This window comes from Aptenodytes patagonicus, chromosome 5 (assembly GCF_965638725.1).
Source record: "Aptenodytes patagonicus chromosome 5, bAptPat1.pri.cur, whole genome shotgun sequence".
In the NCBI taxonomy this organism is placed as follows: Eukaryota; Metazoa; Chordata; class Aves; order Sphenisciformes; family Spheniscidae; genus Aptenodytes; species Aptenodytes patagonicus.
The window spans coordinates 37,850,773-37,869,959 of record NC_134953.1 but is presented as its reverse complement, the minus strand read 5'-3'; the positions used below and the strand labels follow the sequence as shown (position 1 = coordinate 37,869,959).

At 40.9% G+C, this 19,187-nt stretch overlaps 1 protein-coding gene across 1 annotated transcript; it reads right to left on the bottom strand.

The window, feature by feature from the left end:
- Positions 1-4,788: 4,788 nt before the first annotated feature.
- On the bottom strand, positions 4,789-18,621 carry KIFBP (kinesin family binding protein). Its single transcript, XM_076339398.1, has 7 exons — positions 18,274-18,621; positions 15,080-15,178; positions 11,147-11,226; positions 10,853-11,036; positions 9,606-9,690; positions 7,054-7,163; positions 4,789-6,322 (listed from the first exon to the last, which is right to left on the bottom strand). The coding sequence occupies exons 1-7, from the start codon at positions 18,619-18,621 to the stop codon at positions 5,444-5,446; spliced, it is 1,785 nt and encodes a 594-aa protein (XP_076195513.1). The 3' UTR covers positions 4,789-5,443.
- Positions 18,622-19,187: the final 566 nt, after the last annotated feature.

The following is a 19,187-nucleotide window of genomic DNA, read 5'->3' as shown; positions in this document are numbered from 1 at the left end:
TACCTTGTGCCTTTATGGTGCAGAGAGCAAAGTATGCCTTTCCACGAGCCCTGTGTAACACCAGCAGCTCGGTGCCATAAGAAAACACTAAGGCAGAGCACATGGAGAAGTTAAAAGAAAAAGGATTTGAGAGTTATTTGCCAAAAGTTCCAGATGTGGGCAGGCAGGATGGATAGCAGTGTGTGACACTCATCAGGGCTAGGTGTCCACGCACAAACCATCAGGAAATATTTGGTGTTCAGAGTAAACTTTGCTGGCAGGAGGCCCCCTCCTCTCCTGCAGCCTGCATCCCACGTGCTGGCAATTGGATCCAGCATCACCATTTTCATCTCCTTGTCTGTACTAGACATTGCTTCTAGGGTGTCACTACCTCTGTTATTTAAAAAGTCCTGGCTTTCTGGTAGAAGGAGGCTCTGGGCCCACCTGATTGCATCCTCTCATGGGCTGCTGTGAAACTTCTCTGGTGTTTGCTGAACCCACTGGCTACCCCGAGATGGGCTCCAGGAGAGCAGGAGGTATTTCATGGCCAACACTCCAAGCGGTTTGAGACCCCGCCTGGGAACCACTTGCTCTTGGTCCCCTCCAAGACAGTTAGCATACAGGAAATCATCTTGTTAATTCCTTTTTTTTTTTTTGCCCCATGCATTTCACCTGTGGATCTTGGAATAGCTCTCTGACGCAAGTGCGTGTACTCCACTTACGGCATTCAGTGACTAACACCAGCTCACTCCATCACATGCCCATCGCCATCTTTCACTCAATCACTCATCCTCTTTGTTTCAGCAGAAAATTGCATTAAAAACCTCAAATAGTGAAATCCTTGCATCCTTGTCTGATGCCAACTAGGTAAGTCTCTTTTAGAGCGACTATGAGCATGTAAAAAGACTTTAAGTATTTTGTGCATAACAAATACCAAAAACTCAAGTACTAAACATTTAAAACATTGCTAAAAACACCTGAATTATTAAGGTCTTTGGCATTAAGGCACCACATTGTTATCAGTCACCTCTCTAAACAAATGCATGATACCACGGACATTTTCTGTTCTGAAGGCAAGTAATGTGTTTGCAAAATACACTATCTTTATTATCCCAATAGTCCAACAGCCTCTCTCTGGCACGTTGTCCAGATCTTCAGCTGTAAAGACACAATCGAACAATGGTTTTGGAAAAAAGTCAGCCAGGCAAATAGTCCTCGTCAGGAAACCGCGGACTGTTTGTACGCCTACCCATGACAAGGAAGAGCTAGAAACCACCAGCCAAACTGCAAAATTAAAAAGTACTAGCAGGCACTTTGGGCAGCGTTCCTGGGAAGTACATAAAAGCAGTTTTCAAACCAAATTTAAAATCTGCCCTAGTCATTTGTGGCGAGCTCTAAAGTGGCCAAAGATGTTGCAATTCGAGAGGAAAGAAAGTTGACAAATGCTTCTCACCACAAATTTACGCACTTGCTTTTAACATAGCAGTCTTCAGTTCTGTAACTTCGAGACTATAGAAGGGCTGGCCTTGTGAGCTGCCAGTCTAAGTCCTCCTTCGCATGACTATTTCTGTGCATTTTGTAATGAAAAGTTCCACAGAAAACACCTAGGTAACAGTGACTAGCTCAGTCTTTTAAAAGAAACACACGAGTAAAGCTCATCTTCGTGCTCTCAGTGCTGAGTGAAAGGAAAACACCAAACAAAACTGAAATGTGTAAAACCATGCATTAACAAGATCAGCCTTGTTTCTCGCTGTCTGATGTCTACCTCAGTCAGGCTCCTGCAATATTTCTGGACATGGAAGTGCAGCAGCAATCACACCCAGTGTGAGCGCTGCACTGATACACTGAGGCATCTCCATTTTGCAGACAGAGGAGGAAACCATCCGCCTCGCCAGAACCACATGAGCCTGTGCTGGGCAAGACCAAAACTCCCAGCAGAGGAGCTTTTGGGCAGGCAAATAGAGCAAACCCAGCCCAGGGACCTTTTGCTTTTGCCACACCGAGGCAGCAACCGCCACTGGCTGCTCCCCTTGCAACACGGGGGACCCGCTTTCCGGCTGCGAAGGGGAAGTGAGGGTTCACTTCTGCCCACTTCCCCTGGTATTTCAGCTGGCTTAAGAGGGGAGAACGGCAAAGGACACGGCTGTCACCGCCTGCCGCTCTCCTCTGGACCGGTCCCCTCAAGGGAAAAAATGAAAGAGCCTCCTTTGATGGGCTTGTAGGGAGAGACAGAGAACGAGGCACTGGTTTCTTTCTCTCCTGAAATATTTAAGCACAGCACAACCTTCCTGATCGACCTGTTTTATAACACATACCGTATCTCCAGCCAGCATGAGAATTAAGAGTATTTCAATTAAAACAAAACTGTGTTTTTAATCAAACCAAATTACTTCTCACGAGTATTTTGCACTATTTGAAGAATTACGCTGAGGTTATAGCCTCCGAGTTCAGGAGATCTCACACTCGATACAAATTCTGCACAAACATGGGCTTCTTGTAAACCTCACTACTTTCTGCTGGCTAAGGAGAAAAACTAGCAGAACAACAGAAAGGACGTTTCAGTTGTAAGATTTTTTTTTGCCGTACAAAAAGGAATAGAAATGCAGGTTAAATGGAGTTCACAGGAACCTAATCTTTAATTAATCTTTGAAATAAATGCCTGACCTCACACATACTTTACAGTTAAAACTCAACATTCCTGAAGGGAGCTTTGCTGCCTAATCCAACAAGCTCCCCCCCTCCTTTTTTTTAAACTAAATACACAATTTTATTTAAGTTCATTCTCTCAAATCATGGAACAAACAGGAATTATTCAAAAGGTTTCCTTAAAAAGACATGCCTTAAAAGAACCACAACGTAGTGTGTTGTGCTGAGCATCTGGCACAGTATCGTCTCCGGTAATAAAATATACTTAGCTGGTGGTAGTCTTGAACGTTCACTATAAGAGATGAAGACTTGGCACCATTGGTTTCTGTAACTCTGTATGCATTTATACGAAATGCATTTACATTGTACTGCACAGTTTTTAAGAAGAGCTGCAAAGCTGAAGCATTCTTCTGGGTTATCTTCAGAGGAGAGAGGTCTCCAAACCATAGCCCCAACCACACAGCTGTGTTGAAAAACCTCCGATCTCTCTTATTTCCGGGCCTTCTTCAGTATGGACCTGCTCCTGCCTGTCTGCTGAGCTCTCACTAGGATTTCGGTGAATTCAGGGTGTTCCTCTGCCCACAACTGCTGGTTAAAAGGGACACGTAGCCCCATGCTTCAGTGGGCTTTGCCTACCCTGCAGGTAACTTTCAACGCTCACTTCAGACCAGTATTTGAAGGATATGACAGGATTATTCTATTTGAAAAGAAGAAAGTAATTGTGTGCTGGTTTAGCCCACAATCTATCCTTCCCTAAATTACAGGTAAACTAAGTTTGACGAGCCAATCCTTGCTTTAAAAAATTTGCTCATAGGCCCTCATAGGTGGAATAATAAAGCATATGGGAGGAGGCGGGGGGGGATCATGTATCACCTCCTTCTACTCAAATATGAAGCTAAAAGTTAGTAGAAAAAAATTAGCTTTCAAATTATGAGTTTGTGGTAGAAGTGCATACTAGCTTTAATTGAAATCATAGACAAAAATAATGCACAGTACAGCCCGCTGAGAACAGTTTCACTGAGAAATGATAGGCTGTCCTACCTTCAGGCCACGGGAAAAACTGAATAAAAGGTCTGACAGCAAAAAAGAAACTCCTAAAGGCTGACTAGACAATTATTTAGTAAAACAGAAACAACGCACACACACACGTGCACACACTCTCTCCCTTAATCTATATGCATGCAGGTAGCTGGTCTAGTTTTGAGTTTTGCAGCCTCTTGTTTCCAGGACCCATTTGTTGGCCTATTTGTCTGTGGTTAGAAGACTTCTGCAGACAATTCTGCAAGCTAGAGATTTTTACCACATGTTTAAGATATACACGCTTTCTTGTTTGCACATGCTTCCCCCTCACACCCTCCAAGCTAATGTCATTTTTTCCCCCTCTCGTTTTCCGGAATAATATAGTTGTTTGTCTATTCTCCTTCAATGCCCTCTATTGCTGTAAACATCTTCCATGAACTTGACAGCAATAAGACTGCTGGTGCACAGAGTGGCACACTACTGAGCACCCCATCACCTTGCCACTTCACTTTCCCCATATTCCCCTGGCATCTCGGACTGTAATCTCTTAATATATGGTTGGACAAGGTGCTCAGCCTACATTTTATCTAAAACAGGTCCTGGTTCATAATCCTTCTGTGGACACCAGAAATACAAAGACAACCTCTGTGTATGTTTTGGGTCAGAAATGCAGCCTGGTCTTCCATAAAGAGTAAATAGGTGGCTAAATTAGAACAAGGCAAAGGTAACAGGTTGTGTAAGATCAGGAACGTTGCCAGATCAGCAGGTCCTTAATGCAATCAGGACAGCTTTAATAGAGAAGTCAGCAATCAGTGGCTCACAAGCAGATTTTGAATAGCGCCTCAGCAGCGCTGGGATCTGCAGCAGCTTCAGAGAGGTCCTACTTGCAGCTCCTGCTAAGGCAGCACCTGGGCTCCCTGACTGACTCAAGGTAAGAAGCCATCCATGGCATCCCAGGCCTTTAAAGCTGTATTCGGCAACTGTTTGGAGCACTGGAGCACAGCGCCTCTACCCTGTGAATTCTCTACAGTGTATTAAGAGCAGGGTATCTCCTCCCACCACAAGCAAGAAAGTTTGCTGCTTTCTTGCTCTTCGTTCTAACACTTCAGTTGCTCACGTGTTTTTACTGAAGACACTCGTGGAAACACTTTCACAACTATTTATTTTGGCCAAAGTTGTAACGTATATCATATCTTAGTAAGACACAAGGAAACAGAATTCTAAGGACTCCGAAAAAACATTTAGGCAAGCTAGTCCATTTATTGAGCCTCTATCAACTAGGTTTTGATTAACAGGGGAAAAAAAGAAAACACTGAGCAACATAGAAAACATATATTGAAAATAACATAAAGTTCCCTTCATATGAATAAAGTTTTCTGGGGACAAAGGTTAGAATAGATAAGAGAGATTCTAGTTGGAAGAACGTGCCTCAGGTTTCTTAGAAAAATTTTAAGAGAATTTGTTTCTCTAGGAAAAGAAACAATTTTCATACAGCACCACATTTAGAAACTGAACGATATGCCGAAGGAAAAAACCATAAGGGAAAAAAGGTTTGTATTTACATAGAGGACAAACAATACAAAGCATTAGCTGGACATTCACTTTACATTTAAAGTTTATACCGTTAGTGTGGGTGAGCTACTGAACTGGAGAGCTCTGAGTTTCTCACAAAGTTACACTACTGCAGGCTCTAGGTGGACTGCCAAACTGTAGACACCTTAGTTCTATCAATCAGTACGGAAGCACTGGTTTTGACAGATATCATTTTAATAGTGCACATTTTCTTCAAGGCAAGTATTTATATGAATGGACACAGTTTTGCTCTTAGCCTCTCCATTCTTGTTGGAAGAAGACCCACCATCTCCTTACTGAGTTCTAGTTCAGTTTCAACAGCACGGACAGCATCTGGGTACTTCTCACAATAGTCTACCAGAAATGTGTAATATTCCAATGATGTCTGCATATTTTCCAGTTGCTTTTTGCTATCCGAAGTAATAAGCTTACCATATAGTCGTGCAATATGAAATTTAGCCACCATTGCAGGGCGAAGAACATCTTCCTCGAGCTCTTCAGGGAACACCTTATCTGGGTTCCTCAAAGAATCTAAGAAAAGTTCATAGTATTTGATTGCTAACTGAGCCAGAGAATTAATTTTTTTAATTGTGTGGGAGTCTAGCTCCTCTAACCTGTTACCAATAGCTACCTTTAAATCCATCATCTCGTAATAGGTGTCAGCTAGTTCAAACTGAAGCTGCCTACTAATCAACAGATAGTAGTGTGGATTCAAGTCTGCATATATAGGCTCCAGCATGTCTATTCTACGCTTGTGCATTTTGCAACGCCTCTCATAGTCTTCTTCAAAGAAAGCAAGTACCTTAAACAAAGCACTGTGATCCTGAACAATTTCAATATGATCAGTAACATAACCATCAACCTGAAAGAACTCTTTTGCTTCCTGAACATAGTTCTGACCAACTAGAAAGATTTCTCTGGCTTCTTGAAAATCTAAAGGATATACGCTGCTCACTTTCTCTTCCATGGCTAAGACAGAGTCACATATATCACTCGTTCCAAAAAGGACAGCTTTTTTCCTGCCCTTCTCTTTTTCATCCTCCTCTTTTTTCCTTTGGGCTTTAAGTTCCAATTGCCTGTCTGGATCCAGTTCGCCTATGTTATCCTGAAATGACAAAGCATACTAATTAAAAATGCACGTGGCTTACAAAGAGTGACTTACACCAAATCATTTTATTTATGAGTTACCTTTGAAATACAAACTAGTTAGCCACAAGACAGAAGAGAAGACACGTTGGCATACTAGACCTTATAGTCACAAAATAGCATGTAAATTACAGTCTCAATTCTGTAAAAACATGACTAAGACAATTTCGTCTCCCTACCCTGTGTGACAATATAGCCAAAACAATAAATGTAAAGCCCAAAGGCCCTGCTTCTGCAAAGCATTTCAGCAAATGCCGAGTTTTAAACATTCGAATGAATGATTACATGAATGAAATGAACGCTTGAATGAATCAAAGGCTTGAATGAATGAGAACACCAGCACACAAAACGGTTGCATATTAAGATGATGTTCTTACTAGCAATTAAATAAGAGATCTGCCAAATCAAGCCACAAGAAAATGCAGCAGAGAGAAATTAGTGAAGTTGCTGTACAAGCAGTGCGCTGATCACATTACAGAGCTGATCTCCTATCCGTGCTTATTTCTAAGTGCTGCATTAAAGTCAAAGCATACTATGAAACACCTGCTACATTGCAAGCATCTATTGTATTGTTCATTGGGCAATTATTTATCATTTGGTACCAACTATGAATTGATTCCTGTTGCAAACGTCAAAATAGACTTTGTTTGGTTTTAAACAGTGACAGCTACAGAACAGATTTTCGGTTACCTCAAGTAATTTCCGAGCACTTTGCAGGAGATTCAGGCAATACTTAATCCAGCATCTTGCAATTTCAGCTTTTCTCTGTCGAAGGTCCTGTTGGTCTTGCTCCGCTTCATCTATTGAATGGACATAAACACTTAAAAACCTTAAAAGAAGTCAAGCACTCTAGCAAGAACCTCAAATGTTACATGCAGAGAATACATTACTTGTATTTAATTAATTTTTCCTTGTTTTTAGACAGAAACATGTTCTCCATGTTAGTTTGTATAATAATTCTGTAAACTGTCATTCCGGTAGAAAACCATATAGATTAACATGGATTTGTCATGCATGGATTCTTCAAAAAAAACAGATCATAATGTATGCTTAAAAAGACCTTTGATCTTAGAGGTGTTTTACTGGAAAAGATTTTCATGTCTCTTTGTAACAAGAGAAAGAAATCGGGACAATTTGTTTTCTGAGATTCAGCTGCCTGCCTGGTAATTGTTTCTGAGGATGATTAGGGCATTTGTATTGCAATGGGCCCCAGACTTGCTACCAAAAAAGGGAACAAAAGTAGGGGAAACTGTCTTTCGTTAATCTACCTGGTACCAACATCAGATTTATTAGCTCTACAACTTCTGTATTTTTCTCCCCACAGTCTCCCCACTGTTACAAGTAGCAGCACTGCTGATGTCTCAAGATAACGTTTTCAGAAACCAAATGGATTTCAAAGAGAACTCATTTCCCAGTCTCCAGGCAGAAGACAGTGAGTTAGCTGAACAATGAGGGGATGCTAGCATTCCTGTTCATCAAATAAAAAGCCAGCTTCAGACTCAGATCCACTGTATTCATTATCTTTCATGAGAGCCAATCAAGTTGTTCTTATCAAGGAAATAAGAATTGTTGCTAATCTAAGAAAAGGCACCTGTACTAAATATCTCTGTGATCCTTTATATTCCAATTAACATGATAAAACGAATGTGCTTGAGAGTGGCCAATGCTGACCGTGTATTAGTCTTTCTGTAAGTTAGAACTTTCTGCATAACTATCTTCAAGTCCACAGCCCAGCTCTCTGTACCATGAAAAGGAAGGGAAAATAGGATAAACATTTACTCCATTGAAACAAACACAAATATCACTACTCCCATTTGCTGTAGGTGGAAGCCAAGATAGAAGTTAGTTGACTTGACCAGAAATCACACAAGACAGTACCATTAAAAATAGGACTCTTATCTACCACTTCCAGTCTTGCACCTGAATTTGAAACCATAACTGACTGTATGTTTCTACACACCAACCAAAAACATAACCTAATTTTTTGGCTGAAGTATCGTATTAATGAACTGACAACTGTGCAGCCAGGTAGCTATGAAAGCCCATAAATGCTGATTCAGACCTACTGAATATTTTGTAATATACTGTTTTCAAACAGCCTAACAGATTAGCATAACCTGAGTCTTGACAGCCCTGTTTCCCTGAAACTAAAAAGCTTTTGGATGTCATCCTCAAAGTACTTAAATAGTTAGAAAGGCAACTGCATAGAGTTCTATATTTTTTGAGCTAAGAGAAATACTAAAAGCAATTAAATTAATGTACTGTCACTGAACTTCAATTAAATAAAACTCAGTTGTGTCTATTCAGATTATATTTTAACCTGAAATAACACCATCAGTGGATTAAAGAGCTTGTGTTCTAAACAGCTCAAACCATTAAAAGTTAACCAATATATTCACTGTTCAAAGTCAGAGTTATGAACTCACACAGGGGTTACCCTGAGTACTTGCTCACTCTCTACGAGTTAAAGCTCCATTGATTTGAAGCCTTCAGTTGCCCAAGACACAGAATGTAAAAGGTTGTGCAAAGAATATAAGCACAGCAAAAGATAAGCAAAGACTAAGCCTAAAACAGAGGATTTATGTTGAGTACTGATAATATCATATAACCACAGGTTCTTAAAATGGTGGTCAGTTCTCCAAAAGTTTCTTTTATTGGTCTTTGCGCTGAACCACAAAGTTGTTCCTTTGCATCAATACCCGAAACAACAAGGAGGGGAGCTACAACTCCAAAGATAGCCCTTAATGAGGCTGCAGCATCCAGCAACAAAAGACAATACAAGTAACTTCTGGATTTGGGGGTTTTTAAGAACTGCAGTTTCCCTCCCTCTTTTAAAACTATTCCCAGGAAGCATCTGGTTTGGTTCATTGAATTATTGCCCTCTGATCACGGAGAAGCAAAGGTAAGCTGCATTTTAAGCACATGTACAAGGACAAATGGGTGAACAGAGACATTGCCACTATTGAAACGGATATTGTTTTAAATTTCTCTTTTATTCTGGTATGCTTTCTGAAACACCAGCAAGAAGCACTTGAGTTTTTCGTCACAGGGTTTACTCATAGTCAATCTTAAGCGGTAGTAACAGCTCTTCAGAAACATTCCACTTTGTTGTTAATTAAAAAAGTTTTACAAAATTAACACTGGGATAAGTTTTGTACATACTGCTAGACTTCACTCCTAACATTATGTATCAATGATGCTTAATTCACAATATTTTATTCAAAACTTTTACATGAACTTACTGTCTTCAGCAGATGGCACCTGCCCAGCTTGGCTAAAGATGACACTGGCCGCTGCTAAACAGTGTCGGGACTCCATAAAGCATTGCTGAGAGAAACAGAAATGGCAGCATTTATCACTGGTGTAAGCAGCGCAAGCACTGCTCTCAGCTTGGCTAAACCCCTCACCTCAGATAGTATAGATATATGAACACAAGGGAAATGATAGAACTGAGAGGCTCTGGTGCATATTCCCCTGGACACTGGAAGAAAAGACAATTTTTCCATGTCTGCTACTGAATACAGTATTTTCTAACCAACCATTTTCTCTCTACCACAGCCACAATAGCAAACCTTGCTTTTAATATTAGATGTATACATTGTGAACATTTTCACTGTTCTGATCTATGCTACTATCGTTTCCTTGCGGTAAAGGAAGTGATGTCTCGTGGTAAAGATTGTATCACGGGGTGTTAGTCGGAATGAGCTGGACATACAAGTCAACATTATGAGTCAGATTTAGATTCCTGTACTTATATTTGGCAATGCATTGTTTGATGATTAGTGCTATCAATGCATCAAAAAGACATGTAAATTACAAGTTACTATTGAAATTAGCATTAGCTGTCTTAGGTATGGCAGAAGTCTTTTAAGCATCAGAAAAGAGCATCTGAATAGTCTGGAATATAGAAATTCCTAAATAAAACTGAAGCATTTCCTAACATAGTGGATTATTTAGAGTCAACACAGGTGTGTGGAAGCGAACAGCTACCACCTTACATCTTTGCTTTAATGTTCACATAGGCTCAAACAAGTCTTAAGCACATGCTAAAGTACAAAGTACAATAATTTGTAGGAAACATACAACATGCAATACCTCAGTCCTAAGATGGTTTTGTTTTTAAACTCTGTATTGTAAAAGAACAATATGATTATAAGAAACAATTTAAAATCAAGTGATTACTTAAGTTTTACTTACAAGCATCATGTCACATCACTGCCAGGACTTCATAAACTATAGAGCTTTTCTGATGTCTACACCCCTGCTCATTTTTCCCACTGCCATCACAACACCACAGGAAAGCGAAGCCACTATATCCTCTTCAGAAAAAACTAACAGATGTTTCACATCAGAAGACAACTTGTGCTTTTACAGGAGGACATTTTTAATTCAATATGGTACCCTTTCTCAAACAGCTGTTTAAACAATTGTCTTACTTGATAGTTATATTTATGATATAATTACAGCAGAAAAACATTTGGTATATTACCTTAGAGAGATAGTACTGTGACAAAGTAGCAGCATTGAGTGCCCATTCTACCGGGTAGTAGCCACAATACTCAAGCTGTCGTTTAAGAGTAGTATGGCAATACTGAGCAGCCTTCTCAATCATCTCCAGGTGTTGGTAGACTTGTGCCAGATAATATAGAGTATGTGTATAGGCCTTTTCAAATCTGGAAAAAACAACAGTCTCTTTAGATTTCTTCTTTTTTTTTTCCTCCCTAAATACACCCTCATAAATTAAAAAAGCAATAATAATCTAGGTATCCTGTTACGCACCCACCTTTTGGATCTTTCTTGGTCTGTGAGTTTTTCTTCTTCTGCCATGAAATGTTCACTGGGATCCAGGGGAGGATTTCCATCCTGCAAGAGTACATGATATATTCAGTAAATTACATTTCTCTTACTTTGTAACACAGTGCTCCCTCTTCTGGCTCCAGATGATTTACCATTTTTCAATCCCAAATTCAACAAAACTTCACATAACAGCTCTACGCCTATCTGAATGTCACATCTTTGGAGCAATTCCACAAAACTCAGGAGATTTAGAGGAAGAAAGCCACAATTCCACATGGAATTACAAGGTTTTTAGCTTGTAGAAGACTTCTACAAGTCTTGCTAAAGTATGCCTACATACTTTAAAGTAATGCATGCTGTCTGCACCAGAAATACTCAACCTGGATTCTACAGGACTATAACTGGGTGTCTTTAGTTTGTACAATAACATAATGGTTTTTAAAGCATCATTTTAATACTAAGCATGCCTTCACGTGTGAAATACTCGTTTGCCCAGCTGCACTAATCAGTAACAAAACATCCTGAGGAAGTACTGCAAAGAACATTATGTGCAGAGTGCTCAGCAGACCTGCTGTAAAAACTGCTCTTGCCACTGTGAAATGACTCCCTTTATTCACAAGCTGGTAAGACTATTTACTCAAATATATGAATGAGACAAAGGGAATGTCTTTGGAGGATGAAGCTGCTGAACCTTGATATAAGGCATGACCTACATGCAAGTTATTAATGATGTGAACTACTTCAAAGTGCTTTTTTGTTTTTTAAACCATGAGCTCTGTCAGAATCCTTATACAGAGATAGATCTCGTGACACATACAAAATAGTTTATTTTCCTTGATCAAGAATGGAAAGTATGATATTGCTGTGCACATAGAAGTAACTGATTTTAAACTTATTTTTGTGCATTCTGTGACATTAGTTTCTGAGATGAATGCAGAACAGTGACAACTATACATCTTTCAGCAGTGCTCTGTTCAACCTTTCCATAAAACAACTGTCAATAAAGTTACAGTCAGCATAACTGGCAAATCCAACAGTTGAACATTGCTTATGGCAAAGTTTTATTAGTCTGTGCTTATCTAATTTCCTTTGTAATTGTGAATAAGTTCAGATGCCAATTCTAACACACTTCAGATGAAGATGTCTTTCTTAAAGGTGGCTTTCTACCATTACACAGTGCATCCTGAAGGATGTTCAACATGCCTGCTAGCAACAGAGCCCAGTTTAGCATGCAATTTTCCTAGCCCTTTCCTAAACCCATTAGTATCTTAGCCCAAGAGAAAGTAAGGCAATAAATAAGCAGCAGTCCAGAGAAATACTTTTCATGAAATAATAGGGACTCAAGCAGCGACAGGAGCAACAGTAGAGAATGCATTAACTTTAAAGGGAAGAAAACATACTCTCATGTTCATATTTCTTCTCATTAAAAAATCCTGAAAGGATTTCTTTGTTTGCTTTTAATGGATTTTTTTTTAATTCATCTTCAAAGATGAAAAAATGGGTCTGAAACAGACAGTGACAAATAAAAGTGTGTTTAACCTACCAGAGAGGTATAAATTTTTATATGACCTTTTAATCTTTAAGGTTTTCTGTTTATACCTCATTAGTTTTTAAGTTGTGAATTTATAATCCTCCATCTTGTTTTCTTTAGAGATGGAAAGGCTTACAACCTTAGAAAGGCTCCCAAACCTTCCAACAAGATTTGCAGTATATTCTGGCACGACCAGAGCTGATACTCCTGCAAAGAAAGCAACTGAAATGACACAGTAAGCTAGACCCTTGTCTACTTCCTGTATCTACAGATTTATCCTCTGATGTCAAGCCTTATGCCTTTAATCATCCCGAGGAAGAGCTCTGCAACTCTCCTCTTCCAGGTGGACTTCATTAGCCCAAGCTCCTGTCCATAGAGTTAGCACCCTCAGATTTTCACTGTACTGCATTAAACAATCAAACAGCTTTCCTAACAGCAAGATGTTGTTACAATAACTAATTATTTTTTGAAAATAATTTAAAAATAGATGTGAACTCAAAGCATTCAGGAGCAGAAAGTAAAAGAATCTTTTAACTCTACCAAAATAATTTTTTTCTTGCAATTGCCTTGGTTGTGCTCTAGTTGCTTAGGGGGGAGGGATGGAAACCAACCCCACCTAATTTGTAAGTTAACAAGACCCAGTTAGTGAACAACTAAATCCACCAGTTCAGGAAAATGCCCCAATCACCAACAGTTTACCAATTATTTCCAGACAGGAAGGCTGCCTGATTGCCTAAAAATGACAACATTAAGAAAAATATATTCACATTTTTATAATTTCTGAATGATGAATGTTGACACAGTTGTACAAATCCTAAAGATCAAACACCACTGCAAGGAACACAAGTCCTCTTTATAAACCATAAAGCAGCTAGACAAGCTCCCTCATCTCCTGCTTTTCTTTTTTTTTTAATTCTTTGCAGATTATGTCAAATACAATTCAGTCTTTTCAGAGAAATATGACACAAGCCCAATAAAGTTACCACAGAAACAGTCTTTTGGTGTAGTTGCTTTTGAAAAAAAGTCTTTAGACATACATACATTTGGCTATATAATGCCCTGAAATATAAGTGGCAAGTAAAAAAATGTTGGGGAAAAAAATGTGACAAGTGATCTGATGTGGGCTTATTGACAGTCATGTATATATGCCCTAGCCAGGCAGCAAAGCCCCAGGAGGAGTATTCGCTAGCCATTACCCAACAATGAATGCAGATAACTAACAAAAATTAACCCTTTCAGAAAAAGCCCACAGTAAAAACGTGAAGCATTTGGCAGCATTTTTTAATCTGTTGAAATATATGGTAGTACCGGTACAATTCCATAATGACTAGAGCGAGTACCAGAATCTTTTAGAGGCGATGTGGAAGCCAACAATATCATGCTTGGCTGGGTATAAATATCTAAGTTGAACATCAGGAATTAATTAGAGAACGGGTCTGTAGAGAGATGTAGTACCTCTAGTCAGATCAACCGATCCAGAGGGCGGAAAATAAACAGACAAGCTTTTCAGCACAAGTGGTTTGTTTTTTTTTCCCCAGATCCACTACCTCTCCTATCACTGTAGACCAGCATGGCTAGAAAGGTGGTAATAACAGCAGGAAGTAACCGATCAAGACTAACCCATTCTAAAATTTCCACAAGAATAATCTGTGCTATAAACAAAGTCCATGTAAAACCTGAACGCAATTTCATTAAACTAAGTTCTGTCCAACCTTTATAGCTGTCCTGGGACAGAGATACACAGACACTGCTCCTCTAAGGCCACAAATGTTTCTAGCTCACTCACAAACTGTCCCTGAGGCAAATCAGTGTAGGAAGAGCTTTGCAAAGAGCTTCAAAATAGCAGAAGGGAGTCTTTGTTGATACATAGCAGAATCCACAACTCAAAAAGTTGTTTAATATGCATGAGAGGTTTAGCTGTTTATAAGATCATCCTCTTGGATATGGAACTAAACTACTTTCTCTATGCAATATTGTGCACTCAGAGCAAACCATGCAAATATTACAGTTTTGTTTCCTTTTCCCTACTGAAAGCAATGGATTGACATTTTACAGCATTTCCAAGATAAGATTAAGAACAGTATTAATTAAAAGCCAAATTCTACCTGGCTTCAACTTTGGATTACCAATTCAAAGAGATTTCAAAAAGGACCATTATTTTTGAGCAAAATTATTTTCCTGAATAAGTCCATTTTGAAATTAGCAAGCGATCCTCTAGTTTGCCTCTTCCTATGCTAGCAGTACAAATCACATCACTTTTCAAAAGTATTATAGCAGCCAGTATAAAGCTCAGAAACTCAAATTCCACCGTATGTTTTTTCAAAGATTACTAAAACTATAAGTGGCACGTCAAAGTAAGACCTGCCACAATATTAATAAACACAGTACCTCTTTCATGTATTGATTATACAAGGCTTCTGCAGATTCCAAGTAAGTTTGCGCAGTTTTAATTTCATCCCTTTCAGACCACAGGATACCTAGATTGTTCTAAAGGTAAAAGAAAAAACAAAATAGTTATTTTCCCATTATGTTCCATTACATTATACGTTTTCTCCAAACAATTTATCAGTCTTCACCCTTTCATATATATATGTTCCAATACAATGGATTTCCAAAAGCAAAAATTGTGCCCACCCATTTTTTCGCGAGTTGCTCAAAAAGGAAGGTTCTCGCACAGCAGCAAATAAAAAAAGACACCTAACAAACTGCAGTTTTCTGTGTTTACTCTGCTAAATTAGGACTGGTGTGTTCAAATAACAAGCTGTTTCCACACAGTATGTTCTGCATCTGATTCATGCAGCTTCTATGCAGCCCAGAAGGCCAACCATATCCTGGACTGCATCAAAAGAAGCAAGGCCAGCAGGTTGAGGGAGGTGATTCTGTCCCTCTACTCTGCTTTGGTGAGACCCCACCTGCAGTACTGCGTCCAGCTCTGGAGCCCTCAGCATAAGAAAGACACGGACCTGTTGGAGCGGGTCCAGAAGAGGGCCACGAAAATCATCAGGGGGATGGAACACCTCTCCTATGAAGAAAGGCTGAGAGACTTGGGGTTGTTCAGCCTAGAGAAGAGAAGGCTTCAGGGAGACCTTCTTGCAGCCTATCGGTACTTAAAGGGGGCTTACAAAAAAGATGGGGGCAAACTTTTTAGCAGGGCCTGTTGCGACAGAACAAGGGGGAATGGCTTTAAACTAAAGGGGGGTAGATTGAGACTAGATCTAAGGAAGAAATTTTTTACGCTGAGGGTGTTGAGACACTGGCACAGGTTGCCCAGAGAGGTGGTGGATGCCCCATCCCTGGAAACATTCAAGGTCAGGTTGGCCGGGGCTCTGAGCAACCTGATCTAGTTGAGGATGTCCCTGCCCACGGCAGGGGGGTTGGACTAGATGACCTTTAGAGGTCCCTTCCAACCCAAACTATTCTATGATTCTATATCATATACAAATATAAAAAGAGCCAAGGAATTAGAAATTTGTCATCATGACTCTGTAAAAAAAATTTAACAGGAAAAAGATATGCCAGGAATGAGTGCTTGTATATTTTCAACAATGAAAAGAGAGGAAAACAACTGTTAAGATGCAAAAGCTGTGGATTACTGCCTTCAAATTTAAATTACATTAATGTACATAGCAACTTGTTACTGCATCTGTGAACTCACCTTTTACAAAAAAGTACCTCTAATTTTATTAATAAAGATGAAGGCATTAATAACAATCCATGTCTGATGTGCTAATTTAATTCCTAGGCAGTGTTGTTACAAAATCCAACAGGGCTAAACAAAAAAACTTAAAAAGAGTTAGAATGTGTAGTTGTGTGCCAGCCCTGTGTCCCTTTCAATTCCATTTACTTCATTATTTTTAAAAGAAAGCACCACATAGCATGATGTTTATGAACAGAAATACTTTGCCCACAGCCAAGCAGCGAAGGGACCAAATTTAATTAGACAGAAACTGTCATACACATCCTTAAGCAGAAGGTCAGAAATTAGAAGTAGGGCTACAGAAACAGGCCCAGCAAGAAAAAGGAATGCTCCTGCTTTCAAAATATAAGTCAGTGCAATGACAAGATACTCTATACAACCTAGAACGTGCCAATGGAGAAGTATGACCACTGTTGAAAATTACTGTTTTTATATCAGAATTATTTTTTATTAAATACTCAAGTCATTTACAGCCCTGGGGACAGAAAGCTGAGGGCACGCTCATTTGTCAACATGTCAACACTGCTCTCAGCTGCATGCCTGATGACAGTAGACCTATCTTCTGTTGGACCACAGCACTTCACATGAGTAACACTGAAACTTTATCCTGCTGTTTCCCAAAGGCCCCAAAACAGGAAAACCCATGCAAAGGACAGCACATTTGTCCCACAGAGACAAGTACTGCTTTCTAACACACCAGTTCAAAAGCACAGTGGAATCCCTGGTCCTCAGCCACAAAAGCAACAACTCCCCAGCAACACATACTGGGAAGATGTTATCTTATTTTGTCTGGCTTCTCAAGCAATCTCCAACCTTATAATGAGCAACAGATTTGTAGTGGTGTACCCAAACCGTCACACTGAAGGACAATGAGCAGATGTAACCTCAGGAATTCCAAACAACTCTACCAGTTTAACCAATGTAATACAAGTCACTGTTTAACTAGAGCCTTTCCACATGAACACACAATTCCTTGACAGTTTTGTGATGTTTGACAAGGAAGTACTACTAAGCCTTTTCTAATTAGAGCAGCCATTTTTGACAGAGACATCTAAATAACTGCTCTATTTAATTTAAAGTCTAGAGATAGATATCTAACTATACACCAGCTACCATGACGGTGCGGTTGAGCAAAGGCCTTTTTGCAAATCTTCGTATGATAAGAACTAATTTTGTTAACAGTATTACTTTCTTCAGAATAAAGAGGTGAATATTATTACTTCTAGCCCTATAAAACTGTATTTACTCATCTGGAATAAAATATAATAGATGAAGAGATAACAGGCAAGGCTGAAAAGCAAACAAGTAAGTGACAGCTTTTGAGAACAATTTACCTTTTCAGGATACTGCATAAATAAAAACATCTCCCAACTTTACTTTGACAACAAATGACAGTTAAGGAACCACAAATAAGTTCTGGACACACTGAGGTCTTTTACTAATTTATTCTTGCTCAGTTCTTACAAGTTCTGTCTCAGTCTATCCTGAAGAGTACGCTGCTTTGTCAACACACAGTTTCTATTAAGAGAACACACCATTAGATGCTCTGCATGCCCAGAGGCACCAGCAGCAAGCTTGAAAGAGAACAGCATCCCTCCACAACCCTCACGTGTGAATTATTTCTTCAAGCAATAAATAAATGCCAGCAGCCCTGATGTTTATTATTAAACAAGCCTTTCCCATCAGGGCATCAAAGTGCCATGAATCCCCGTTACCCCTTTTCCAGCCCATTGCAGAGACCACACAGTATGGCCCACAGACACGGTACTCCCGCTCCCCACCTGACCCCACCGCCTCACGCCACCCAAATACACCCCTGCCTGCCAGAACCCCTCACAGCCCTGCACCGCAGATACCCCCTTCGGCCTTCACAGCCCCGGCCCACCTGGGCCTGTATGTAGAGGGAGACGCAGTCTGGGGAGAGGCGGTGGGGCTCAAGGAGCTGCGTGCAGCGCTGCAGGTGCTCCTCGCCGGCCGACAGCTCCTCGGTGTCGGTGTGGTTGACGCCCAGCTCGTACTCCAACACGGCCCGCCGCACGGCCACCAGCCGCGCCTCGCCGCCCTCCTCGGCGGCGCTCAACAGCTGCTTGACCTCCTGGAGCAGCGCCCGGGCGCTGTACTTGGAACGGTAGGGTTCGGTCTCCGGGTCCTTGCGCGACTCCACGGCCGAGAGCGTTCGGGCGGTGCGGAACTTCTCGCACACTGCGGCCCACCCGCCTTCCGCCGCCGCCATCTTCCCTCCGCCGGCCGCCCAGCGTCACGCGCGCCACCGCCTGACGCGCCGCGGGCCCAATCACCGCCGCGCGGCGGGGGCGGCCCCGCCCCCTCCTCCCGCCCCGCCGTCATGGCGGCCGCAGCGGCGCCCCCTTCCCGCCACCACAGCGGGGAGCGGACCCCGGCGCTGTGCGGGCTCCGCAGCAGATCCCCACGCTCCCCTCTCTTGCTGTTTCAAATTCTGAGCGTTTTTCCCCACAATCTTCCTGACGGGGTTGAGGGCAAATGGTGCCAAGCGTGCAGAATCAGCATACAGCGACTGGCAAGCGGGAGCACCCCCGTGGCCACCAGAGCCCCAGCACCCATGGGACGCTCTCGAGGAAGGGTGCTGAGGGGCTTGATCTCAAATTTTTCTGAAGAAAAATTTTTTTTAGAACCAGATTTTTTTACGCGAGGGCTGCTGAACAGGCAGGGTGCAGTAACTACATGTTCAGAAGAGCATTGATCTCCCACAGCGCTGTGTTTCCGGTGAAATGCTCACCCCTCGAGACACGTATGGCATTTAACGGCAGGAAAATGGCAGCA

Excerpts from the sequence above, each read along its gene's own strand:
- KIFBP (XM_076339398.1), bottom strand. The coding sequence starts at position 18,621 with ATGGCGGCGGCGGAAGGCGGGTGGGCCGCAGTGTGCGAGAAGTTCCGC. Across the intron at positions 11,227-15,079 it reads ATAATCAATACATGAAAGAG|GATGGAAATCCTCCCCTGGA; the intron begins GTACTGTGTTTA and ends GTACTCTTGCAG. Across the intron at positions 6,323-7,053 it reads GTGCTCGGAAATTACTTGAG|GATAACATAGGCGAACTGGA; the intron begins GTAACCGAAAAT and ends TTGTCATTTCAG.